At 42.3% G+C, this 19,271-nt stretch overlaps 1 protein-coding gene across 2 annotated transcripts; it reads right to left on the bottom strand.

The window, feature by feature from the left end:
* Window positions 1–486: 486 nt before the first annotated feature.
* Window positions 487–3,644, bottom strand: LOC147455803 (uncharacterized). 2 transcript variants are annotated; one of them, XM_086514455.1, is made up of 11 exons: window positions 3,407–3,644; window positions 3,224–3,282; window positions 3,002–3,082; window positions 2,752–2,873; window positions 2,404–2,583; window positions 2,203–2,315; window positions 1,935–2,124; window positions 1,716–1,796; window positions 1,419–1,607; window positions 1,143–1,327; window positions 487–1,057 (listed from the first exon to the last, which is right to left on the bottom strand). In XM_086514455.1, exons 1-11 carry the CDS (start codon window positions 3,569–3,571, stop codon window positions 881–883), a joined length of 1,542 nt encoding a protein of 513 aa, XP_086370581.1. In that variant the 5' UTR covers window positions 3,572–3,644; the 3' UTR covers window positions 487–880. The 2 variants fall into 2 exon arrangements, with proteins under 2 accessions (XP_086370581.1, XP_086370579.1); XM_086514453.1 differs by having other exon boundaries at window positions 489–1,057; window positions 1,716–1,847; window positions 3,407–3,642.
* Window positions 3,645–19,271: the final 15,627 nt, after the last annotated feature.

The following is a 19,271-nucleotide window of genomic DNA, read 5'->3' as shown; positions in this document are numbered from 1 at the left end:
GGGAAAGTAGCAAATAGCAATGTAAAGATATTTGCCTGTTTTCGCTCTCAGTCTCACCCACATATACCTAGCCTGCTCATCTCTACGGGCTATATGTATCAACAGCTACAACTCCTCTCTGAATAATATTGCCACTCCCCCTGAGGCCCTCTGTGCTCTGATCGTGTCTCCTGTCTGCATGTTGTCTCCCACATATATCCACTAATGTGAGGCATAGACTGCCCAGGGGCCTAATGTGTCTCAAAGTAGAAGATATGTCTCTCCCAATAAAACTATCCTCAAAAGCACCTACATCAAGGTGCATATATCCATTACAATTCCACGTAGCAACTTTGAGTGTGGTCCCATTATCCATAGGTCTAGCAGCGTCATGTGGAGCGGCAAGGGAAAAAGGTAAGATTTCATTTTACCGAGATGGAAGAGTAGTGATATTGGAGCAGAGAGAGAGAGAGAGAGAGAGAGAGAGAGAAAACACAGAATATGCAGAGAAACAGCTTGGCGACCGAAACAGACAAACAGAGTAATTTACTGAGATACATGTTGATGAGAGAGAGAGAGAGAGAGAGAGAGAGAGAGAGAGAGAGAGTTTCAATGCAAAGTGGACACAAGCAAGTTTGATCTGCGGAACAGACGAGGAGTTTGCCAGCTTGAGCAAACTAGGTATATATGGGTTACAAAAAAGTACAGAATGCAGACGCCAGATAACAAGGGTGCGGGGTGCGAATGTCTTAAGTAGCCAACAAACTTGCTTGGATTTGAAATCCTAAATTATCAGAGCCTCTGGAAAGATGTGCATTAGGAGAGGAATTTGTGTGATGGGCATACCCCCATGCCTCATATCGCCAGATCCAAAGTAACAGTGCTCTACATTCCGCCTGGTTCATTCATCTGTTGGAAGGTACTCCAGCTCTTTGTAAAATATGGACTCCACATTGTTGTACAAGAAGCTTAAGGGCTGCTTGGGTGAGCTTTCCTCACCAATCAAACCAAGAAACTGCAGTCTCGTGGATGGAGATTTGGGCAAAAGCTCAGTAGTTAAGAAGTCAAGACAAAGAGCCTAGAAGGAAGATCATGTCAATGTCGCATCAGCGTCAATATTAAAGGCAGACTGTCAATATACAAGTTCAAGGTTGAAAATGCACCTCAACAAGAACTTGAGTTTCCTTCTTTTCCTCAGAGAAACCTCTCTCAAAAAGTGCCTTCCAATCAGCTTCCATTAAACAATCAGCCAGTGTCTTCACAGGAGAATTTCTGAGAGTTTGAAATGCCATAAATCTGATCTTTTCGTCCTGGTCTCTTGCCTTCATCAAGCAGACCTTTAGCAGTTCTGTTTGGTTCAGAAAAATGAGGATATAAATCCCACATCGCATGACCGAGGAATGGTACAACTAGCCTCTTGGTTTTGCAAATCATATAACCTTTCTCGTGTACTACGTTAATTGCAGATAAGTTCATGAAGATTTGCATGGCGGCTCGGCGCACACGGATACTTGAATCATGAAGTAAGATTGTGAACAAACTCCTGATGGCATCCTCAGACCATCCACTGTCCAAGCTGTCCGAGTCCTCCATGAAACTCCACTTGTGGGCCTGAATTTTACCTACCACTTCATCACCAAGAAAATTTTGTGCAGAAAAATTCCAAACAATTTCAGTCCAGGACAATTAGACCAGTGGCTCAGCAATTTAAAGTACAATTAGCAACCTAAACTTACAATTCAAGCACTGTAACCTCAACAATACCATATCTGACTTTTCGTCCACGGCTTTTGTAAGGCAGCATGCAGTAATAATCTCTGGGTGTTTTGCAAAAACCAGCTCAAAGATTTGAAATGCTGCTGAAAGAGCTGTTTTGGAAAAATGTTGTGAAGGAAAAATCATCACCATATAATCTCTTCCATGACAAATTCCTAATCACCCAGCTCACCACTTACCACCTGCAACACTTTTATGTAAATCTGGATATACTGTAATGCAGTCAAGAAATGTCCGAGCAAAAGCCTTGCTTGAGAACAGGCCAAGAAGAGCTTTTGTAGGCAATTCTTCTAAACAGGTTGGCCCTTTTTCCAAATAAATTTTGAGAATTCTGTAGAGTAAAGCAGAAAGACACCCACTCCATTCTTCCTGTTCCAAGCAACACTATAATCATCAATAGCTTCCTAACATATGTACAAAGTGCAGATGTTGAAGCATCGCCGAAACCTCATCCGCTTGGCGAAGATCTTCCAATAGAGCCCAAGCAGGTTGAAGAATATTCAGTTTAGGGACTGCTTCACTCTGGAACAAGTTTAAGATCATCTGAAACCCAAATCTCACTGTGGAGCAGGAAAGCACAATTAAGGAGCCCTCAGTTCCATTCAAGCTATCCGGGAAAAAAATTTATGAAGCTCCTTAAGAAGATACCACTCTTTGAAGAGTTCCATTTGAATAAAAGTGTAGTTGCCAGCAAATTATTGTTCTCTTCAGACTGGTCCAGTGTCAACCTTAACAAGACATAAAGCCTCACCAAAGAGTCCTCATCATACTTGGATTTTGTAAACAGGCTTTTACTTGTACAATGAACTTCCATCATATGTAACAAACCTGCAGAAATTTGGCACTAAAGTTACAATATGGGAAGTAGGAATGTATGGTATATATGGTTTCACGGCCTAAAAACACTGTTGGCACGCAACTGCAGAAAGAAGCTAGAGGCTAACATGAAAAAACACAAACAAAAGAGGCATTTAAAGGCAGGCTAAAGTCCCTCACCAAGGAAAAGCTGATGGGCACAACATGTGGCGTGTAATGCAATGCTGCTGTCTTCATGTGCAGTCAGTTGAAGAATTATAGATGTGCATTCTTCCCAAAACAGATCAAAGGGCAGGTCTGGGCTGATGACAAAAATATTCAAGGTGTTGTGGAGCTCTTCACAAGCAACATACTTCACATTGCCATGTAGAGTCAGCAGTCAAATACTAAGGGTCTGAAATGTGAAGCCTTTCAACAACATAGTGCTTACCACTGGCTAAGAAATGTGTTAATCGTCTGCAGCAACCGATTATCCAATTCTTCACCTGATCGTGCAATGTGCCATGTTTCCCTGAAGATATTTTGCAATCTATCACAATGACCAAAAGGATCCTCGTGTATGTTCACGCTTTACCTCCCGATATCACTGGGCAAACCCTGGAGTCGACAAAATAAAATGGTACTTGACTTGCTGCAATGCTACAACTTATACCTTCCATAGAGATGGAGCTGCTTCAAAGTTTCATCCTTAACTGACATCCAGAGCTTTACCTGTAAAAATTAAGCGTGGTTCAACGCAACGTGAGACGCAGATAGGTTCACATGACGAAGATGGACAAGAAGCTCAAGAAACGGGAAGGCGGAAGATCAGGAAAGAAAGCGGAGACGTGGTTACCAGAAGGGTGTCAGGAATAATGGAAGGCCAGATGTGAGCACTGAGCGAGAGGACGTTAGAGCACAGATCGAGGCCTGCAGATGAAGTTGGAAGATGGTGATCATGCGGACTTCGACGCTCGTAGGCTTCCAGCGCGTATCTTAGGCGCTGCACCGCGTCCGCCATTCCACTCGCTACCGTTCTAGGCTCGACAGTTTGTCTGTGTTAAATTTTTACCATGATGAGCATGGCACTACAAAATTATATTAATAAGTACAAAAAGAAAAGCCCTTAAAGAGCTTCCACGCGGTGAGTTTGCAAACTCACCACAGAGTTGTGATGTTGCATGGATATAAAAAGGAAATTAAAGCTTAGTTTCTATTTTTTCATTATATAAAAGCCTTCATGTTCCTAAACTATGCAAACTAAAATGCAAAAGTTTATGGAACGCATCCTTTCCTCCTTTATTCCCTCTTACCCCCTTTATTTGGAGAGTGTGGGTTTTGAAACCCACCGTGTGGAGGCACTCTTAAGCAACGCCGTAAAAGAGCTGAACTTGTACAACTTGCAACCGAAAGCTAGAACAGCATATGATTGGCATGCTGATGGAGATCGTGGTTGATATGAAAGAAGGTATGAAAGACGAAAAGTCCATGACAGAGAGGATGAATATAGAGGAGATTGTAGCTAGAGGTTTGGTGATTGAAGGACTGAAAGAGAGCATGATTACGATGATGAGCACAAAGAAGAACCAAGAGCTGTCATGTATAAAGTCCAAAACAGTTTCAGGTAATGAATTCTTTTTCATGTATTGCAAATGACAAAAATAAAAAGTGACCCTTCAACACTAGAGGAGAAGCATTTCGTGACCCTCAGACACTCGAGGAGATAACAAGTACACAAGGGAAGGGCACATTCTCTACAGTTTATAGAAAGTGGGTGAGGACGGTGCCACCTCTCCATCGTATGCATTTATGATATTTTCACTTTTCTTTATGGGCACAACATACGAGCACGTGATGCATTGATCATGATTTTCATTATTGTTAAAATATGCTAATTGAGTCTTGTTTTCTCTAATCTTGCGAGGTTTGGACATTGAAGGAATTGTAACCAAACAATTGCGATAAATCCAAGCAAGACCAAGAGCAAAAGCTACATTTAGGTTATTGTAAGCAATCAACACCACGATCCATGCATCTTGTTGTGTCTTGGCGTGCACTGATTCCAGGCTATGCAAGACACGGACAGAGCAAGGGAGCCCTTGAATGTTTTCATTCCATTTGAGCTGTTTGGATATACTACAAAGGACGTATAAGAGGAGCAATAAAGAGCAGTCAAAGGATGATGCAGGTGAGGAATACGGATCAAGTTGTGTAGACTCATGTGGAAAATCTGAGACATATAGTCATGTAGAGTAATGGGTGTTGGATTCAAATGTAAAAAAGGAAAGAGAGCAGCAAAGCTGCAAAGCTGGGCATGGTGAGTCAAAAAGTAGTAGTGGTGTAGGTTGTTTAAGTTTTCAAGAAAGGTTCTGAAGTGAAGTTTGGTGTGATAATAACAAAGTGGCCAGTGATTGGCTAAAAAAGAGAAAAAGTGTACTAGTAAGGAGCATGGCAGTGGTAGATGAGCACGTGCAGAGATGCAGGTGAGCGACACTATATTCCATGTGGAAAAGTGACTAGTCCAATGCCAAGGATATTGAATGTGGGATCCCCAAGGGGATGCTCCCATGTCAAATAAACAATTGAGTTGGTTGGTGATGATAGAAAGGAAAGATAAAGTGGTAGCAAGAAGTCTAATCATAACACAAAGGATGGGCTAGCAAGATAGATGATAGTATAGCTAGGATTTCATCAAATCTAAAATAATAGCATGGTATGCGTGCAAGAAAGAATCTATAGTGGAACATCTGCAACCATAGGTGAGGAACATAATAATAGTTGGCGTCGACCAAGTAGCTGAGAGGGATAGAGTTGCTTAGATTAAGGGCTAGCATTGTTACAAGATTCTCCCAACGCTATTGATATACAGTGGTTGGTGGCATCATAGCATACAAGATCATGCATTCGAGTTAAAATAATCGAGGTGTCGCAAGCCAAAGGAGTAGAGTCTAATGTAAACATATGGATAAGGTTGAGCATCATGACACCACAATTCTGACCCGAAGGTACTGAACTCGTCTTGATGCATTGCAAATCTAAAAAAAGGTGACCCTCCTATATTGGACGAGAACCAAACATGACCCTTTAACAATAAAGGAGAAACATAACGTAACCCTTCAACACTGGAGGAAAAAAAGTATACAAGGGAAGGGCACGTAGGGTCCCCTGCGGTTTATAATAATTGGGTGACTTGAGTTGAATTGTTCCCTATCAAGTAGTCATGGCACACTAGTTTATTACTTGGCTGGCTTATGACAAATTTCTGAAATTGGGTAATGGGATGTTCCACGTAGCATCTATGGACACCATTGATCACAAATTAAACATCGAATGGCTTCTGTTGCATATTCTAGGCACTACTTTATTAATTTAAGCATCGAACGGCTTTTTTTGCATATATCTAGGTGCGACATTGACTAAGCTTTTAATAACTACCCATCGCCACCTTAATTTACAGCCGTATACACCTTCTGTTGTGCATGCTCTCCCACGAAAAAAGAAGACTGCAGACAATCTGCAAAATGAGCTTGAGCATGGGGCTCAGTGTTAACCCTCACGGACACCCTATCACCTCAATGGACGTCTTTTATTTAATTGGTTGAGTCATGGACCAGGTTTGTCAGTCCAATAGGTGTGTAGGTGAACGCCGATGAGAGGCGCACCGCTTAGCTTAATTTTACATTAGTTTTACAATGATCGGCCACTGTGGGCGCCCATGTGTGAATGGGTCAAACTCTTATAAAAAGGTCCATTTTGACCTAAAAACCTTATTCTTTGAGGTGCAAGCTAAGAAGTGCTCTTGCTCCATCTCTACGTTCTTCTCTTTCATGTGCTCACGTTGTCGGAATGTGTGCGGTCTAGCTGGGAAGGTGCAAAACCTCTAGCTGTGAGAGTTCGTGATGAGAGTCACAAACACTTTGTGAAAAAGCGTTTGTGAAAAATCACTAACCCTCTTTCTAAGGGTGACAGAAAATCTAAGAGTGTTCGTGAGAGCAAAGTCACAAACCCTCTTTCCTATCGTGCTTGGAGTCTGCTTATTTTCGTAGTCGAGATTATGATGAGAGGATCACTAAATCACATTCAATTTTACTTAAAAAGACCATTGAAAAACATAAAGTTTCAGCCATGAAACCTTGATGCTCATACAAGCACAATTCTCAATCAAAACCCAAACCTCTTTCATGGTATCATGTAGCCTCGCCCCAATTACATAGTCGTAACATCAAACAGTTGAAAGGAATGCTCGAGCTTCAACCTTCACGACGACCATTTTCTGATTTTGCAGAGATTTATGAGCTTCTAAAGTGAAGCCCACACACCATTTTGATAAGGGGAAACCCTAATTCACTCCCTCACTAGCTCAGATACAAGATTTCGAAGAGGCGGGACTACCCTACACATAGATTGAGCAACCCTGGAAGCAATTACCCCGTAGTGATAAATTGCAGGTTTTTTCTGTAAAAATCCCCCTTCTCTCTCTTCCCCACGGCATTATGAGCTGATGTGTCAATTTTTGGGCCATTTTGCCACTTTGGACCAAAACTAGGCCATTTTCATCTCATTTTGACCCAAAAAATGTCATTTTTGATGCGAAAAATCCCAAACAGAGTCAGGAAAATCCCTAAATTTGTGGGATCACTCGAATAAGCATAAAAAGTATAGATAAGCATCATTTTTCATCAATATACCATTTTGGGTCACTTCTCATGCAATTCTGCAATGGCGCCTGTTAGTTGCTATTTTTGGCAGTTTTTGCCCGCATCAGTCTTTGTAGGTGAGATGACTGTGCCACCATGAAACAGTTGGGCTATGTACATTGTCAAACCAAATTAGGCATCTTATCAAGTGAAAAATCACGCAAATGAGCCACACAGGGCCACAACTCCCCGGATAGGTATGTACATGATAACGACCATAGTAGCCGCTTTAGCATATATCATGATATGTACATTATTGTTTTTCTTTCCATGCATCGAGAAGTGTCAAAAGTGAGGTGAATTTTTTTATTTCGCACTATGTACATTCCATGGCACGACATCCACCCCCTCTGAACTTGCACATCCTCCGGCATGTGCCAACATTTTCCCTATGTAGGTTTAATCTTCATTAAGATCCACAAATATTTGGATGTCATTTTCATCTTCTGCAAAGTCTAGAAAATCATCCTCTGCTTCTTCATCCTCATCTGTAGCAATGTCATTGGATTCTTCATCCTCATCTTGTTGTAATCAAAAGGATCATTATCATGTCGCCTCTTGAACATCTTGATTCTTTTGCCCACTATGGGAATTTTAAGCTCTGTTCCATCGAGCTCCCTCAAAGTATATGTAGCGTTTCCATGCACATGTTTGACAACATAGGGGCCAGACAACCTTTTTGCAAGTTTTCTTTGTGTGGTGTGTTGGTTGTCAAGGCTACTGTCGTACATTAGGACCCAATCACCCTCTTCAATAGGCTTTGGTCGAAGCCTATGTCTTTTATCAAACCTATCTTTATTCTTTAGTCTTGCATCCTTCAATCGCGATTTAGCAATGTCTATGTCTTCATGTCTTCTTTCCAATTTCCTTATGCACAAAGAAAGTAGATTTTCCCTACTTACACCATCTTCCCAAGGTAACATGTTCCAAGTAGGAACTACATCTTCAATTGGCATGACTGGCTTCTGACCATACATCAATTCGGTAGGCATGGAACCAGTCTGAGCTATGAGTTGTACGATCATCCCACAAAGCATATGGTAGCAACCTTGTCCACTCACGCATTCTACCATTGCATGCCTTAGCCAAAGCTTTGACAATAGGAGGATGTCCTCTTTCACTTTTCCCATTTCCCTCTGGATTATAAGCACAAGTCAGGGCTAGCTTGATACCAATTCTTATAAAGAAATTCCTTGCTTCATCTGCGTCTAACTCACCTCTATCAGCAACTATCTTTCCCACACAACCATAGCGGCAAATTACATCTTCAAGAAAAAATTTAGAAACAGCTTCTGTAGTTTTTGTCCTCAATGCACGCCCTTCGACTTGGTTTGTCAAGTCTTCTCGTGCAAGTACCAAGTATCTCATTTTCCAAAGTCCTAAAGGCATTGTGACTAGATCAACAACCCATTTATAGTGCATGGCTAATGGGTATGCAGGATGCAATCCATCATGATGGCGTACATTGGAATACATTTGGCATGTGACACGAGACTCCACAAAATCCGCTACATCCTTATACATGCCTTTCCACCAATATCTCTCTTTCACTTTGAAAAAATTATCCCATACACCTCGATGTCCAACATATAGGCTTTCATGGAGCTCTTTGATAACTTTGAGCTGAGTAGGCTTATCACATACTACTCGTAATGGAGTCCCATCTCTTCTTTTAGGATGTTTCCATAAGTAACCATCCCTCAAGAAGAATCCATATGCTTTCTTTCTGATCCTTTTGAATTCTGACTCACTCCAATCATCTTTCTTTTGTAAAGTACTCAGGTAGCGACCTATGAGCAACCATTCATCCTCATAGAACTCCTCTGAAAAGGATTCAAGTGAAGATACAATGCATATATCATCACACTTTGCATGAGAAATTGTGTAGAATTTTGTGCCCACATCTTCTTCCTCATCAATCATATCATCCTCATCTTCATACCTTGCCCTTGAAAGAATATCTGCCATTGCATTATCTTTTTCTGCAATGTGATTCAATTTTGGGCTCAAGGACTTTATATAAGCAATCCACCTAAGCATAGCAATATCAGGAGTAGAGCAGATTTCAATCATCCCTAGAAGTGGTAAGCAATCAGTCTCCACAACTACAGATGCTCCAATGAAGTACTCTTTGTCACACTTTAATGCTGTTACCACCCCCCATAACTCCCTTTTTACATGTGGATATTCTCTTTGGTGAGAGCTTAGAACCTTGGCCCCAAACCTCACCACATACCTCTGTTTCTCTTCATCGTCTTGTCCTACTGCCCATCCAATTCCCGTTGGACTAGTGTCCACTGTCACAATTACCGGTCTTCCACACTCATAGTCAATCTTCCTCAAAGTTGGTGAAGACAGCAACAATTGCTTCAACTTCCTCATAGCTTTTACATGTACATCATTCCATTGAAACCTTTGATTCTTCCTTAGCAATTGATAAAGAGGATCTGCAACATGTGCATAATGTGGAATTTTTGGCGCCGCTGTCGGGGATTGCCTTGCATTAAGCTTGAGGAGCACTCAGTGCTACCTCAGGAAGTCTTTAATTCTGTCAGATCTGTTGTTTGTTGAGCTATAGGAGGACTGTTTAGTGGCTGTTTAAGGTTTTGTGAGCTTTGTTTTTGCTGTAGTGTACATTTTTTTGTTACTAAAAGGCTCATTGTGTGTTAGATCTATAAGGATAGATCTATATTTTTAGATATGTAAGGTGCAGTAAGTAGATTTGTTATTTAATTAGTTGTTGTAGTACTGTGTTAAACAATGTGTAGCAGTAGCTCTGTTAGTTGCAAATAGGTAGGTTAGGTGTGTGTGTGCGCGTGCACACGGCGACCTTATCCCCCCCCCCCCCCCCCTAAAAAAAAACTTAAGAAAAAAATAAAGGGTTTAAAAGGAAGGATTGGGATCGAGATCATTCCCCAAGCCCAAACCCAAGCCTAGGCCCAGGCCTCAGTCCTCAGTTTTATGATTACCCTTTGGACTTACTAATTTTAGCTCTCTTCTCACTTAGAAAAAGACTATTTTTTGGATTCCGAGGGCTTCACGTAACCGAATAGGGGGTTGTAAAGCACGGCACTTACCCTAGGCCTAGGCCTCAATCCTTAGTTTTATGATTACCCTTTGGACTTACTAATTTTAGCTCTCTTCTCACTTAGAAAAAGGCTATTTTTAGGATTCCAAGGGCTTTACGTAACCGAATAGGGGGTTGTAAAGCACGGCACATCCCTCTAGCCAAGATGCTCGTTTTGAGCTATCACACGCCATATTCCATGGCTTGGTTAGAACAAAGGACTAAAAATAACAAAAAAACTTGGGTTGTAAACACCTAAGAAACTAGGTGAGCGGCCTTCACGGGTACTCACCAACACTTCTAGAGTGTTGAGGTCACATGCACCTAGGCAGTGTTTCCGTTTACGCGGGCACTCATTATTCCTCCACCTTAGACTCTAGGCCCTCAGCCGGAACCCAAAGTAGCACCACTCAGGACCCACATATCGTGTCTAGTGACTCTTCCTCTGACTACGACATCATGGAAGGTTAGACGATGCCTAATCCCGATAGTTCAAGCCAAGACATGCATGCCATGCGCACACGGTCCAGGCTGAGCGTACTTAGCCGCTTAAAGGAAACTTTTAGTAGAGCCACTCGCTCCGAACATGGAGCTAACGAGGTAAATGAAGGGGGTGGAAAAGTAAATTCACCATTCATAACCAATGTAGACCCCATGCCCCTGGAGAGTGTGCATGTGAATACTTCATTCACGGCACCCCTTGAATCTTTAGAGCTATTCCCCTCCGAGGTTATATTACCTTATGGGAGAAGCCTTGCCAAAGTGCAAGAGGTTGAGCGATATATCATTGCGGCTAGAGAAAAGGAAATTGAGAGCCTACGCAAGACAGAGCAAAGGAAAGAGTTAAAAGAGAAAGACCCTATGTCAACATCCATGCTAGGTGAGCAAATGAGTGCTCCTGAACTAGCAACCACTAAGGGTCAACCCATAGAGAGCCACATCGCATCTAGTTCAAGGGACACACCTAGCATCTCAATCTTAGATGGAGTGTTTCTAAATGAAAACTGGGAGTATGAATTACAAACGGAGACTTTAACTGACCTATACATAGGTCACACCTATCATGTGGGTTGGTTAAATGTCCTACAATCCACAAGGGGAGCTACTAGCGTAGAGGACCAACAACAACGAGTGTATGATGTCATCCATAGGGTTATTGAACTGGAGAGGGAGAACAAGGGGATCCACATGCCTTCAACGGGTCTCATGATATTCTTGGATACAGGGAAGGCTAAGCAACCATCTTTTTTGCAAATGGAGACTCCTTCGGTAATCCCGATGGATCCTCCATATGTTGTTTTGCCAGGGGTCTCAATACAATGTGAGCCCACATGTGATAGATTTACCTTTCCAAGTTTAGCTCATCTTTCTCTTGATGACACCACGGCTACCTTGCCTACCCCAGTGATGGGCATGCCAAAAAACACGCCATGGACCTCATTTGTTAGTAAAGCACCGCTACAAGGTAGCCCGATGCCTGCAGCAATACCTACAATTGTGTATCAATCATATGCACCTATAGGTCCTCATACTCATATAGCTCCTACCCCTCCTATTGTTTCAACAACTTATGATCCACAACCACAACATCCAAGCTCATATTTCAATGGGACCATACCAGCTAGCATTAGCATTTCACATCCGACGTTTGCTATGCCTAGGGCCACACATATGAACTTTGGGCCACCACATGGCACAACATCGTACCCAACTTGGAACTCAAGGTCTACCTATATGCCAAGCCCGATGCCAACCCCCATTTCACAAGCAGTCCCGAGAGCGCATGTCCCCACTATACTTGCTCACTTAGATGACTTGGCAACATTACTCAAGCTATTGGTCGATCCATTGCTGAAAATATGTGTAACATGCCTGATAGAGAGCCTAGAAGTAAGGCAATACAAATAGCCAAGCTCACACAAAATTTAGTGGAGACGGGGATGTGAGAAAGCATAACGAAGTGTTTGAACAAATATGCGATTCCCTAGGAGAACACAATGACCTGCATAAGAGTAACGCTTTAAGCCTGACCTTAAGTGGAAAGGCTGGGGATTGGTATAAAACCCTAAGAATAGAAGTGAAAACGATTTACCCTACTCTTAAGAGACTGATCTTGAAAGAGTACATACGAGAGGGAGTACTTTTGGGTGTAGCATCTCAACTCTAGAAAGCCCAATGAGAGGAAGGAGAATCAATGAGAGACTTTATTAGTCACCTGAAGCATTTGAATTCTCCTTGTAATCCAAATGAGAGCTTCAATAATAACCAATTGCTTGAGAGATTCATTAGGGGACTACGACATGAGGATATCTATAATGGCCTAGTCATTAGAGGAATCACCACTTGGGAAGCAGTCACCACCAATGCGATCCAATTGGAGGACAATTTAATGATTCAAGGAGAAAGAGTGTCTATTGAGCCCAAATCTACTAGCTTGCAAGCATCGGGACATGAGTTCATGACTATAAAGCCTATTGCTAAAGAGCCAAAGATATCTGAGATGACTTTAGTAGATCTCACCAAGGCCATTCAAGAGAGTCTTAGAGACAATCATGCTCCACAAAACAATCATATGTATCCAAGAAGGGAGCAACAATGGTGCTCAGTTTGCTGGGGCTCACATAGTACCAGTGAGTGCCCTTCCTTCAGAGTAAAGTTTAACGGGACTTGTAACGCCTATGGTAGGTATGGTCATCAAGCTAAGGATTGCCTACTTCTTAAACACGCGATGGCCAATATACCAACCTTAGCATGGACAGACACACCTCGAGTGTCTGTATTGACGCCGGCCCCACCTCTTGAACAAACGTGACAACATATGGTCCATAGGGACCAAAATGTTGTTCAAACAACACCTTTACCACCTCTAGTGCTAGGACCGCAACCACCACATCCGAGAATCACTTCTGTGAATCAAGTCGGTTGTGAGTCATCTATTGCCTTTTGGGAAGGTGGTGAGGAAGATATAGATCCTAATATTGCCTATGGGATTGAGGCACTTGAAGAAAGTCCACAATATTACATGGAGGACTATTGGGGACAAGTCAAACCTGTGTATCAAGTAGCTACTCTTGCAGCAAGAGGCCAAAACATGAATAGCTTTGCCAAGAGACCACCTCTCCAATGCTATGAGTGTGGAGTTCCACATCGTGTAGGCGAGTGTCATATTAGATTACAAAAGAATGCCACATTGGTACAAACCAATCAAACAGGCACTTCTACAATGCCGATACTCATGTGTAATCGATGTGGCATAGATCATTTGATTGCCCAATGTCCTATTAATCCAAATGTGCCAAAGATAATGCCATTGAATTTAATTGAGGTTACTAAGGAGCCAACACAAAGTACACCTGTGGTACTAGTAAATGTACTCACACGATCGATGCTTCAAAACCAAAATTATATTCTTGAAGAAAGAGACACAGCATCAATTGCCCAATCTCTGAAGAAGAAGAAAACACGAAGGAAGAGATCACAAAAAGCAGCGAAGTCAGACCCCCTGTTCAAAGACAAACATAGGGATTGGTGAAGACCCCGTATATTTGAACAACGGTGAAGAATTCTGATTTAGGTGAAACCATGGAGACTAAAACGGCCACTAGGAAAGAAACAAACAAGAAAGATTGTCATGAGCCACAATGGCCAGGACCCAAGATGAAGATAGGCACTTATCCAAACCCTACAGAGGAGATTGAGCAAGTCTAGCAATTAAGGAGTGTAGAAGAGACCCAAAAGGATCTAGAGCCATCACCTAGGCAAATCCAGATTACTGACACAGTGTTTCCTATGAGAAATCAACCTCACAAAGACCATAGACCACTAGCCATACCTAGTGTCATCCAAGAAGAAAGTGACTTAAAGATGTGGGAAAGTGGGCGTACTTCCTTCTTGTTAAAGAGAATGTTTACAGAGGGATTACCTGACCCTATCGAAGAAATGGAGATCCCATCTTCCCCATGTCAAGGGACTGAAGCCCAAATGTGCCGTTAAATATTGCCAAATTGATGGATTTCATGGCTTTGGAAATTAGAACCACCATCATGTCTAAACTATATGGAGACTCCGAGCTATTCTTAGCTCTTCGAGATTTCCTCAATGGAGAACTAAAAGTCGGGCTAATACAATTTGCACAGACGGATGGAGCAAGGGAATTTCCAATAGAGGAGGAACACTTAGATCCACAACCCAACCTAGATGAGAACTCTGTGGTTGAAATACTTGTTAGCAAGTTGGGACAATACTTTGAAGGTGATGAATCCAATGCGACCATACCAATCACTACCAAGGGATTAAATGTGAAGGGAATCCTTGATGGTGGCGCTGGGGTTAGCATTGTGACTAAAAATTGATGGGAAACTATGGGAAGACCTCACCTTGGGACTACAAACATAGTGGTAAAGATGGCCAATGGGACTATTGTTAAACCTATTAGGATGCTAGGAAATCTCAAGATCAAGGTTTTTGGAGACAAAATAAGGCATACCTTCATTGTTATGGTTTTTTCCAAGCACACTATGTCATCTGAGATGATTTTAGGACGTCCTTTCATGACGGAAGCAAAAATGGTGCATGACTGGTAAAAACCATGTCTACTTGTAGTTCCAAGACTCTGTCATTTGGGTGGATCTTGTAACTGGTTGGGCACATCCTTTAGGAAACATATTTAATTGATCATAGATCTGATACCACAATTCAGTCGGCCCCATTGCAGTATTGTTACACGTGTAAAATGAACACTGATGTTGGGGAAGATTCTCCTTATATATATGTTCTACCTGGAATGACTAAGTCTGACAAAATGGGTTGGGTCCACCTAGCAGCAACCATAGACACTTGGGAAAATAGGGGGACAACCTGGGTAACACTTGCGGGGGATGAAATGCCACCACTCATACCTTCAAATATGATAGGAGCAATGCGTATAGCTTCTGATGACCTACTAGATGAAGGATTGACTGACATTGGGACCATTAGCGTCTCAAAAGACTATACCTACATGATTCGGAGTCAGAATCATCAATTGGAGTTGACTCTGAAGACAAAGAATTTGAGTTAAATCTTGGTACAAATGTGGGGACAAACCAATCAGAGCCCAGTGGTACCCTAAATGACAATCTATCCAGGGGAGGAGAGGACACAAGTAGCGATTCATCTAGTGACTCTTCATTGGATATCGATCGAAAACAAAATTAGACAAGAAGAGTAAGAGATATAAGAGGTGACAATGTCGAGAAAATGTGCATGCTAGAATAAATGAAGAGAAATCTACCGCAGAATCTCTTAATTATGCTAGAGCATGTGATGCTCAACAAAAGTTGGTAGATAATTGGGGTGAATACCTTCAAAGCGTCATGTGGTGTAGTCCACAACCCATTGACATCGCACAACTAGAGCCTACAGAGAAGCCTAAGTTGAGCCGCACCGTAAGGAGACGACAAAATCGAGAGTTAGCTCAACAACAAAAGGAAGCAAAATTGAAGAAGACACAAGCTCAAGCTGAGGCTAAGGAGCGACAACAACGTATTAGACGCCAATGAGAGGCTAACCTTGGAGTTACCCATGCATTTTACGTTGAAACAGAGGATGATTGTTTGGACTTTGACACACCTCTACGATACCCTATTGAGTTAAATAGCACCTATGGGAAAGTGCTATATAACACCTTATTGGGCATGGGTGCTAAACATAATTTGTTTTCATATGAAGTGTGGTGTCAGTTGGGAAAGCCATCTCTATCTGAGAGTGCTATCCAAGTCATGGTTGTCAACAAGAAAAAAAGTACGGATTTTGGGACCTGGCACACGTCTGTCGGGCCGTTAATGACACCAGGCTTAACAAAATGATTAATCAAACATTAGCTGATGATGGTGATGGAAACTCCCTCATGTCGCTTCATCTACTTCAATTGCCCCGTGGATTTTGCAAGCTTCAATTCAGTTCAATACCTCGATCATCAATGCTTTAGACCGGCTTAGTTGCCATTCTCTAGTTGTAACTTCCTCCTGCTTCTTACCTTGCTTTGTTTACCGTGCATGCCTTCTCCTGCTTTCTTCCCTTGCTTTGGTTCAAGGCCAAGAGTGCTTCTCTTGCTTCGATCGAGCTCCTTCTCAAGATTCGACCAAGCTCCTCTTGTGAATCTCCTTCGTCCCCTTTGCCAAGCTTGCTCTTGATTACTTCAAGCTTTCCGTTTTCTTGTAAATCTCCTTCTCGCCTTGGCTTGCTCAAGCCTCGACCTCAATCTGCCTTTCTTGCCTTGGATTGCTTCGACCAAGCTCCTTCTCAAGCTTCTTGCTTGCTTTGACAAGCCTCAACAAGCTTCTCTTTCAAGCTTCCTCGTCCAAGCTCCTTTGGCCTCTTCCTTAGCTCGAGAATGAGAGAGAGAGAGAGAGAGAGAGAGAGAGAGAGAGAGAGAGAGAGAGAGAGAGAGAGAGAGAGAGAGAGAGAGAGAGAGAGAGAGAGAGAGAGAGAGAGAGAGAACACCTCGTTATCAAGCTTCGTATGCTTCGAGCCCTCCCTTCCCCAAGATGTTTCCCTTGCTTAATGCTCTTGGTTCCTCTCCTCCTTCACGTTTTGCTTTGAATAGCCTCTCATGCAAAAGAGCCTTTCTATTATTAGTGTGCCCCCTCCCTTAGCAACAACGGCGCCGTAGTTGCTAGGGAGCAGAAGAAGCGCCTCTATGATGTGGCGGTTGCAGATCCCGACTAGCGTGGAATTCGACGGGAATGGCTCCAAACTTGGTCGCCATGGGCTGCTGAGTATTTGTTTCTTTGTAGTTGTCCACCTATGAGCCTCCTTAAAATGCGCTACGAGCTTCTTCTCACTCCCCTGCGCTCGTCGTCTATTGCTGCACGCTTGCTCTTGGTTTCCTTTTCTTGCTTACACACTAAAGCTCCTCCCTAATTAAACCTTGGGTGATCATTGACCCACTTGCCTTGGGGGGCCGTATTTCCTCATCGGCCGGCCCTTAAACTTCATAGTGGGCACCACATTGCACATACATGCCACCAATGCAATGCCCGCCAGTAAACTTTTATCAATTTGGGCGGCCATAGCCTTTGTAAGGGCACCATATTTAAGAGCATACAAAGTTACCAAGGCATCGGAAAATTTAACATCCTCTGCAATCAATGCACTCCACGAGACTTCATTTCAGACAATAATCTCACCAAGATCTTTTTGTGCTTTCGTAACGGCACCACATTTGGCATACGTAACAGCCAACGCAATGCCTCACATGACATCATTTTCCAACATCCCCTAACTAGTAATATCACCGTGAATTTTCGTGCCCATAAATGGCCTCGAATAGTGCCATTAGCTTGCTATACGCAAGTATGAGTGATTGCATTGAATTAAGGCCTTCCCATCACATCCGATAAAAAGCGTCAGAGTTTCTTTCCTATTAGCCGGGTATTGACAATTACAAATTTTGTCACCTCAGCTGCAGTTGCCCAATTTGGTACGGATCTGCAATCGACTTCTTCATCGTAGCTCCAATCGACGAGTCGTAAAGACAGGCCGGTAGAGCACTTCAAGCACTATAGTTCTAGGTCATAAAATCCCATCCGTACCCACTTCAAGCATAGAACTTTTTAGCATCATTAAGGCATCAATTGGCCCTTTTAAGCCACATCTGGCATACATTAATCATTAAACTTGGCCTATTAACAAGCCCCAATCACTGACCATTAATCAAGTAAGCTTCAAATAAGCTTGATGTGCATTTTTATGGAATCTTTCTTAGCATGGGAGCGGAGCTGCATGACATCCACCGCCTCTGAACCTGCAGAGCCTCTAGTTTGTGCCAACAACACTTCAAGCTGCATCTACAGGTACCTTAAGCTCTTTGCCATCATCAAACTCACGTAACTCGTAACCATATGAAAAAAAATGAAAGAAGTCTTATACCCTAACATCAATTGTCTAGCTTAATCATTAGGTAGCTGCCCATCAAAAATCTCTGAACTATATCTACCGTATCTTCAAAGCATTCAATCATGGATAACTTGTTTAGTGAACCCCGCCAGACTCAAGTGTTCTAGTTAATGATGCACACGGCTTGACCATTAAGCTCTCTTTAAGGAACCCTATCAAGATCAAGTATGCCTTACTCTGTCTGCACACGGAATGGCCGTCAAGCCCTTTACCTCAAGTTCTGGTAGCAGAACCAACTCAAAAGATGTAAAGATACTTCAACAATTGTCCAAAGAAGTCAGCTGGAAGCCAACCATGTAATCTTATTGAATGCATAACCAAAACTATTTTGACTTAGCATAATCTAGAAAAAAAAACCTTATACCATGCAACCTGCTACATCAAATAGCTGGTACTCTTCAAATCTGCAACTGGCACTTTAGTAGTCCCCGGGATCAAACAAGAAACCAATCTTTTGCCCCACTGTGAGCATTCCTTTGAATATTTTGCACCATCCTTCAGGATCATAGGGAAAATACAATAATTTTCAATCATTACAACATAAACATAAATTAACCCACAAACCTTCATGCAAACCGCGGATCATATGGCATATAAGTCAATTTCCCAGGACCATGCATATATCTCTCACCTTCTGGGTTAAAAGCTAGCTCAAAATATCCTACATCATAAGGTAACATCAAACTCCATATAGCATCAAGTAGCATCAGATACTGCCATATCCCCTGTGCAATTGGCTCATCCAATTGTCGATCATCAATCACAGATAAAAGCATTGGCAGTTTACCTTCACTCTCACTAGTATTGGAATTCTAATCATGCATATCTGAATACATCAAGTCTCTGGCAAAACTCTCTTCATTAGGCTCAAAAGATGCATCTGAAAACAATTCTCTATCTTGTAGAGGTTCAAAATCAAGAAGTGAATCATCTAACAATTGCATAAGTTCATCATATGCTGCATCTGAACAAACAGGCTCATGCATGAATCTGGATTGATTGACATCCTTAGCATCTGT

Source organism: Adiantum capillus-veneris, chromosome 6 (assembly GCF_014529385.1).
Source record: "Adiantum capillus-veneris isolate H3 chromosome 6, ASM1452938v2, whole genome shotgun sequence".
Classification (NCBI taxonomy): domain Eukaryota; kingdom Viridiplantae; phylum Streptophyta; class Polypodiopsida; order Polypodiales; family Pteridaceae; genus Adiantum; species Adiantum capillus-veneris.
This window is presented reverse-complemented; position numbering and strand designations above follow the sequence as displayed.

Bases quoted from the DNA above. Each gene is read 5' to 3' on its own strand.
- LOC147455803 (XM_086514453.1), bottom strand. From the start codon at position 3,571: ATGGCGGACGCGGTGCAGCGCCTAAGATACGCGCTGGAAGCCTACGAG. The intron at 2,125-2,202 runs GTTTCGGCGATG...TGCTTGGAACAG, and splicing joins ATCTTCGCCAAGCGGATGAG to GAAGAATGGAGTGGGTGTCT. The intron at 1,848-1,934 runs GTAAGTGGTGAG...TTTCCAAAACAG, and splicing joins ACATAAAAGTGTTGCAGGTG to CTCTTTCAGCAGCATTTCAA.